Genomic DNA, 7,962 nt, shown 5'->3' with positions numbered 1-7,962 from the left:
ATATCGTTGACTTGATTGCAAATGATTGCAAAGATACTATTTAAACTGAACTGAGCTGGATGATGACATCACTGAATTCAATGATGAACTGTTTTTAACTGAAAAATTAGTGTTTACTATTGTCATTTTGCATTATTGACACACTATTTTCCTAATTAATGCTGTTCAGTTGCTTTGACACAATCTGTATTGTTAAAAGCGCTATATAAATAAAGGTGACTTGACTTAAAGTTGACTTGACTCGTCTGGTTCTCATGGTCTTGTATCGATGGCTGTCAAGTTGATGAGGTCTTCACAGGGGATCTGTCTCTAGGGCTCATCTAGTTAACATGGTCACCACTGACATTCAGGGCTGTAGAGGTTGTCTCTAGGTGCTGATCCACCATATGGACTGGATACGGACTGGATTTGGGTGGCTATAGTGACCTTGGAATAAGAATGAAACAGATTAATATTAGCGTAGATTCCATTCTTCTTATGTTGTAACAAGTACATCGGGTGTTATGGGAAATTTTCTTGGTTCTGGTTGACCTAATTAATGCAGCCTAACAAACCTTTAATAGATTTGAATTATAGAAATGTGATAGTGTGTTATATGTAAACCAGGTTAAAGAGATGGGTCTTTAATCTAGATTTAAACTGGCAGAGCGTGTCTGCCTCCCAAACAGTGTTAGGTAGATTGTTCCAGAGTTTGGGTGCTAAATAGGAAAAGGATCTGCCACCCGCACGTAGGGTTGTGCCGATAGACGATGCCATCGTCCATCGCCGATGGCTGACAGACATCACGATGTTGAGCACTGGTAGGTACTGCCACTACCACACATTTTACAAGATTAGATATTTGTCAGTGGTGCTCAGTATCTGCAAATCATTCGCCATTGTCCTATCAGTCATCTCTCCTTACTCTGTTTATGTGGGAAGTGAACTTTCATGTACTGTAATGTAACAGTCTACCGCTAGCAAGCAGCTAACCATGTCCTTTAAGTGGTTCCATATAACGCGTCATTTATTTTCCGTGCATTTCTGCATACGGTTTCATGCTTCAGGCACACCCCCTACCCACAGAATACACCGTTCATTCAGCCATTTTAAACATTGGAATAAAAGCACCAACGCACACAAACAATACTGCTCTTATGAAAATTAGCCATGGTTTTACTTCAAATTCTGCCTTGGACACCCCCCCCCCCCCCCCCCCCCGATGTCATCGTCCATCATGATTTACAAATGGCCAGAGTTTTGAGATCGGAGGGGACGTGAAGGACTATAATGCATTAAGAGCTCGCATAAGTACTGAGAAGCTAAGTAATTAGCAAGATTTTAAAATGTACACAATGTTTAATAGGGCGCCAGTGCAGTGTTGACAGAACCGGTCTAATATGGTCATACTTCCTGGTTCTAGTAAGAACTCTAGCTGCTGCATTTTGATCCAGCTGGAGTTAGTTTAATAAGCGCGCAGAGCAAAGCATTGCAAAGCATTGCAATAATCTAACCTTGAGGTCATGAATGCATGAATTAACATTTCTGCATTTGACATTGAGAGCATATGTCATAATTTAGATATATTTTTAAGATGGAAAATGCAGTTTTACAAATGCTAGAAACATGGCTTTTCAAGGTAAGATTGCTATCAAATTGCATATCTAGGTTTCTAATTGAAGACGAAGAATTGACAGAGCAGCCATCAAGTGTTAGGCAGTGTTCTAGGTTAATACATGCAGAGGGTTTTTGGTCCGAACTGTAACACTCAGGATCAGCTTTTGCATGTACTCTTTTAATAAATGGGGTACTTAATGCAGACAGCACATGGATCCAAATAATGCAGGAATAACCCTGCCGTATGACACTCAATTTTTGCTAAGACAGTGTTTGTGGTTACATTTCCTTTCAGTTCAGTAAGTAATTTTAACTTGCAATGAAAGGAATGAACACTCATATTTCTAAAACTGGTCATGGGTGGTCAGCAAGCTTGCCGTCATCTTTTAGATTAATTTGCTGCATTGAGCACCTCCACTCCCTTTACATGTGTTCTGAAAAAAATTGCAAAACCATTCTGTGGGAACAAGGCGCTCTGTTGTGGAGGAGTTGTGGGTTTTGCGTGTTCACAGGCCAATCCTGTTTTATTAATCTTTTAAAACAACACCAGCAAAGTTGGCGTTTGAAAGCCATCTATTCAGACGAGCTGAATAAACAGCTCTGCAAGTGTAACCCTGTCAGCATAACAACAACTTCCTGGAAAGGGTGTTGCAGTAGCAGCCAACACCTTCATGTAGGAGCAGTGAGGTCATTAGGCAGTGGTCCATAGTGAACCTTTGTTCTTCCCATGTTCACTAGCCAGCATGAAATATAAGTCAACTTGATGTTTACATATTGGAATAAAGTTGGTGCAAAACTGCTGCCATGTCTCTAGGGTGTTGTGGGTGGTTGCCAGCAGTGCTGGGTAGATTAAGTACAAATTGTAGTCTGTTAATGATTTTGTAGTAATGTAATCTAGATTACTCAGTTTAGGTAATGTATTCTGATTACTTTTAGATTACTTTTGACCCAACTTGTTTTTAGATTTAAATGGGATTATTGTTGTTAAAAAAAGGAATAGTAGTAATGATTCTTGCCTTGGTAATCACCACTGAATTCTGATTCTGCCGACATTTATTGATGTGAATATTTTTGATTCAGGCATTATCACAGCATTGAAGTGTTCACACATTATGACCTCCTCACACTCAACGGAAGCCGAGTGGCCGAAGGACACAAAGCCAGTTTCTGTCTGGAAGACACCTACTGCCCTGATGGTAAAAGTGTAGTTGTGTTAAATCTTACATGAATGGCATTTGGTTTATATAGAAGCCCGTTTCTGCCACTTAATAATACAAAAAAAAGGTAACTGCGAAAGTCAGAATTGCAAGATGTAAATCGGAATTGCAAGAAAAAAAATCAGGATTGTGAGATGTCGCAATTACCTTTTTTATTTTTTATTCAGTAGCGGAAACTTCAATTCGGGGGCTTTCATAATTTACAAGTGCAACTACACACAACTGTTTTTGTTTTTTATTTCTTCAGGACTTCACAAACGCTTTTCGTGTTACAATTACGGAGATCAAGGCATTTCGGTGGGCTGCTGGGACACTTACCGCCACGATATCGACTGCCAGTGGATAGACATCACTGATGTCAGACCCGGAGACTACATCATGCAGGTGAAATGATTCAGAACATCTGAACCTTGAAAGGCGGCAGTCATAGCACAAAACTTTTTTCACTATTCCTTGAAGAGTAGATTCTCTTTTCAGGATGCAGTTTAGCCACTTTTTCTCTGTCATTAACCTTGGAACATGTTAATCATCCAAATCACTGTGGGCACTGTGAAAACTTCCGCAGCTGAGCTTCACATGCAGAACCAGTCAATCAAAGAGCCGCTTTAGGGGCCAATCAAGAGTCCTTTTATGCATCCCAGTCATAAAATATAGGTTGACGTGAAGCTCTGTTTTAATTACAGTGTACCTTTTGTGCCTTGACCATTTTGAAGATTTATTTGCTCGAAATGTCGCCATGATAGATTTGCATGTATTTTAAGCATGTTTGGCAGATGCTAATTACAAACCAGCATCGGGCTGCTGCTATGTATGGCACAGCGACGAGCCGTGGTGATACTCAAAGGTCAGAGCTCCCATCTCCATGTTGAGTGATGCCAGCTATTCCATGCCAACCCATCCGAGCAAAGGCGCTGTATAAATGAAGCATCTATACTTGATGATCAAGGCAAACCTGTTGCTTTTTCTTTGAGTTGCTTGTCTTTAATTCTACACCCAAAATAACCCAATGTTAAGCATTCCCTGCTGGAGGAGCAAGGCGTGCTATTAGGCCCTCTATTAGACATGGTCAATTAGGTTCAGAGGAATTTATGCCCGCCTGTTTTACAGGCTCTTTCTCGCTCAAACATATGGTCAGACAGACCCAGATCTCCACAGTCCAGAGTTAAAGTTGCACACTGTCATTAAAAGCGCAAAGAAAAAAAGATAAGCGAGACTTGCATTTGAATGTGCTGACAAAATAATTACCTTTGGCTACTAAGAAAAATATTTCCACAGTAATGGCAAAAATAAAATAAAAGAACTGTTGTTTCAGCATTTAAAATGTTCTTAAGCCTAGTAGGCATAATCACATTAATAATGTAGCTGAAAGAAACTCGTTTGACTTCATACCCTGCTTAAACAGCATGTTTTCATACTAATAAATTATTATATTGTGACTATATAACAGTAATTTGGGAGCCTGATTTGGTGGAACCAATTGGTAAAGTGCTTTGATGAGCAATCTGATTGCATAACATTTCTTTAAAAGCTCCACATCCTTGTTGGTTCTGCATGTCTGCAACTGTGAAACTTTTACAATGCCATGATTAAATGACACCAATAGCTATATTTAATGCTGTTCACCCATCCTTACAGTTCTTTATAATAATATAATATCATATAATTTTATTTTATTTATAATAGTAAATTATTATATTGAATTATAGTAAATTAGTATTGTAGCATATTTTTGTATTATAGTAAATTATTAAATTATAGTACTGTATTATATTACTTTTAATATTGCATTAATTAAATTAGATTCTTCTTAAGTAGCAACTTGGTAGCAATTGTGGTTTATAAAAAAAGGGGCAGCTTAAAAATGTTTGAGGTATACCTGTGTTTGATTTTTGGTGTAGTAGAAAAAGTGAAAGTCATGTTAACCAGAGACCCTATTAAGTTTTTTTTTTAACCCATTAGTAATTGCTGAGGGAACCCATCGCAAATTATCCTTGCCCTACAAATTGATCTCATTACTGAAGAGCTCTATTCATTCTTGTGTGTGTTTTGTCAGGTTGAGGTAAATCCATCCCTGGACATGGCTGAATCAGATTTTATGAACAACGTCATGCGTTGTCGATGTAAATATGATGGACACAGAGTGTTTATGTATGGCTGTCATGCAGGTATGATCCCCATAGCAATGAATGATATATGTATGTATGCTCAAGTATGCTAGTGTCTAAATTCTGATACACTTTTACAGGTGATGCCTACAGTGCTGAAACTGAGGATTTATTCGAACATCAGCGTCAGATTAGCAATAACTTCATTTGAGCCTGTTAAAGAAAGGTGAGAGGAGAGGATGCTCAATAATGGGTCCCGGAAATGCGGTTAATAACCTGGGAGATTTTCTCAGCTGATCTCAGAACAGTCTACCAGTAGCACCGCTGAGTGGACAAGATATGCTACATCGCTAAACAATTTTCATTATGGAAATTAATTAAGTTTAGCAGATGTTTGGAAATCAAACAAAAGAATATAATTTAGAGGGTTAGTTCACCCAAAAATCTGATTCGGTCCTTTTTTTTCTTCTTAGTATTTTTTATTTGACTTTTCGTTTTTGAATAACATACTGGTTGTTCTTTTCCACCCGTTTGCAATGGATATAGACTGGAACTTCAAAGAGTACACACAATATTGAACAAAAAAAAAAGAAGCATAACTTGTGCACTATATTTCAGTCTGTGTTCCTGACACATGGTTTTGTATCAGAACACTTGGAATATACTTTGTGATATTTTTATCGTGCACTATTTGTAATTTTGAAGTTTGATAGTCCAGGTCCTTTTTACTTTAATTTTACTGAAAAGAGTAGATAGTAAATTCCTTTGTGTAAATTCTCATTTTGTGTTCCATGGAAGAAAGTCACATGAGTTTCAGAGTGTCTCTTAAGGCCAATTCACACTACACCGACAGACACCGACTAATGGCAACACACGTTGGTCGGGTTTTGTCTGACCCGTGTGTTGTTGTCTGTTGGTCGTCTATTGAACATGTTGCATTTGTGGGGTCTTGGAATGTCTTGAAATGGCGCTAGTCTGTGGTGCGGGGTGAATTAGCCTTTAGTGGTCACTGTTTTACTGGTAGACTCTCTTTTCGGATTAGTGCCCAGGGCTTTTGAATGAGGTGGTGTGATTAGAAGTCCTTTTGATGCTCCGCCAAACTCTCGCTGGCTCGGTTAGTTTGACATTAAATGAAAACCTGTGCAGCAGAGGCCCTTCAGAGCTGCAAGAGTTAGTAAATAAAGTCTGAATCTGTATTTTTGGGTGAACTGTTCCTTTAATTATTATCCACTGAGTAACTAGGACATTGATTTCAGAGACTAAGTTAGTTGCAGTTGTTGTTGATCATATGATTAAGAATGAAACATGAAAAACATTTAAGTTTTTGGGACCAAGACTACCATTAGAAAATAACTATATTTTAATTGTCTACATGTACCCATATATTTATTTCCTGACGCTATAGAATAATTATTAGAATAAATGTGTTGTTATGGAACAAATGCATCTGTAGAATGTTTATCCCCCCTCCCCCCATTTTTTCATATAAAAAAAGAAAGAAAGAAATCTTAGTAAGTCAAAAATATACTTTTCTGATCTAATTTATATAACATAAAATGCAGTTTGTTCACTTTTTCTGTTCATTAATGAGTTCTATATCTAATTTCAATTCTTCTGTTTGAGTTATGCACTTTATTGATGGACGTCAGTATTCTGGAAGAAATGGATCATTCACTACCATCTTTCAATACATACTTCTGTTTGTTTGTTTGTTTATTAACATTAAGTTTTTTTTTTGTTTTGTTTTTTACTTTTATATAATAATACTTTTTCAGTGACTTTCCTGGATCCTAAAGGATAACAAAGTGTACTGTATATGCTGAAGATAATTTATTAAATACATTGTTAAACACATTTTTTGTTAGTTTGATTAGTTTCATAGTTTTAATAAACACTTGCTAAATGGTTGGCTGCTTTAATTTTCATTTAACATGTTCAAGGTTTGATTTGTGGATGAATGGAATTTGTTTTCTTAGTCTAGCATGTACTTGAAGCTTTATTAAACATCTATGAGTATAAAGGAGTACCTTGTGCATTGTAAAGCAGTGATGCTGGGAATGAACATTTATGGGCCAGAGCATTAAATATATTCTTAAAGTAGTGAACCCTTTGTCTATAAATAGTGGTGGCGGGGGTTTAGGAGACCCTTTTGAGCTGTACTGTATCAGTTTTTACTGTTGTAATTTTTGCACAGCACAAGACACAATGTAACAGTTATTGTGCATGTGAGGAACTGATATGTAATTTATTCCTACTGTTTATCTCAAATCCTTCTGTTATTTATCTTAATCCATAATGGTTGATTTCAGTGAATGATCTGTGCTCATTTTCAGTTTATAGATATCAACTTATGTACTTTCCATTTTCGTCGTTTTTTTTTTTTTTTTTTAACATTTGTGAGATCATAAATATGACTTATTCTGTCCCTGTATTTTATACTAAACTTTCACCATGTTACTCCTGATTTATTTCACCTATGCTTTTATTTATGATTCGCATGTTACTGTATGCTCTTAGTACTAGTGGTGCATAAATTGATTTCAGTCCATATATATCTCTTCTGGTGCGAATTGTGCACTTTTCTGGGAGTTTTTCATGGAGTAGTTGAGAGTTTAAGCTCTTAATGTAATTTGCAATACTCTCAGGGACGAAATACACTTTTTTTTTTTCCAGTTTGTTCAAAATTATTTTTAAGATCAGTCAGGACAGATATAAATGGGAAAGTAACACCAAAATCATTCCAGAAACGGCAACGTGATATAAACTCTTGTTACTGTTTTGTGTAACAAGAGTTTATTGGAGTAGTTGAGAGTTTAAGCTCTTAATGTAATTTGCAATACTCTCAGGGACGAAATACACTTTTTTTTTTTTCCAGTTTGTTCAAAATTATTTTTAAGATCAGTCAGGACAGATATAAATGGGAAAGTAACACCAAAATCATTCCAGAAACGGCAACGTGATATAAACTCTTGTTACTGTTTTGTGATGGGTGTTACAGGAGTAAGTCTGCCAACAACTGATCTCAAATGTGAATAAATATCACT

At 36.7% G+C, this 7,962-nt stretch overlaps 1 protein-coding gene across 1 annotated transcript in view; it reads left to right on the top strand.

The window, feature by feature from the left end:
* Positions 1-5,129, top strand: part of LOC107586088 (lysyl oxidase homolog 4-like) — a 28,560-nt gene extending 23,431 nt beyond the window's left edge. The window contains exons 10-13 of the mRNA XM_016273325.1: positions 2,677-2,792; positions 3,061-3,197; positions 4,867-4,978; positions 5,059-5,129. Of these exons, the coding sequence (XP_016128811.1) occupies positions 2,677-2,792; positions 3,061-3,197; positions 4,867-4,978; positions 5,059-5,129 (436 nt within the window). The remainder of the gene's footprint in view (positions 1-2,676; positions 2,793-3,060; positions 3,198-4,866; positions 4,979-5,058) is intronic.
* The last annotated feature ends 2,833 nt before the right edge of the window (positions 5,130-7,962 follow it).

The sequence above is a fragment of the Sinocyclocheilus grahami genome, unplaced genomic scaffold (assembly GCF_001515645.1).
Source record: "Sinocyclocheilus grahami isolate Dianchi unplaced genomic scaffold, SAMN03320097.WGS_v1.1 scaffold77.1, whole genome shotgun sequence".
Lineage (NCBI taxonomy): Eukaryota > Metazoa > Chordata > Actinopteri > Cypriniformes > Cyprinidae > Sinocyclocheilus > Sinocyclocheilus grahami.
Note: the sequence above shows the minus strand (reverse complement) of the source record. Positions and strands in the feature narration are given on the sequence as shown.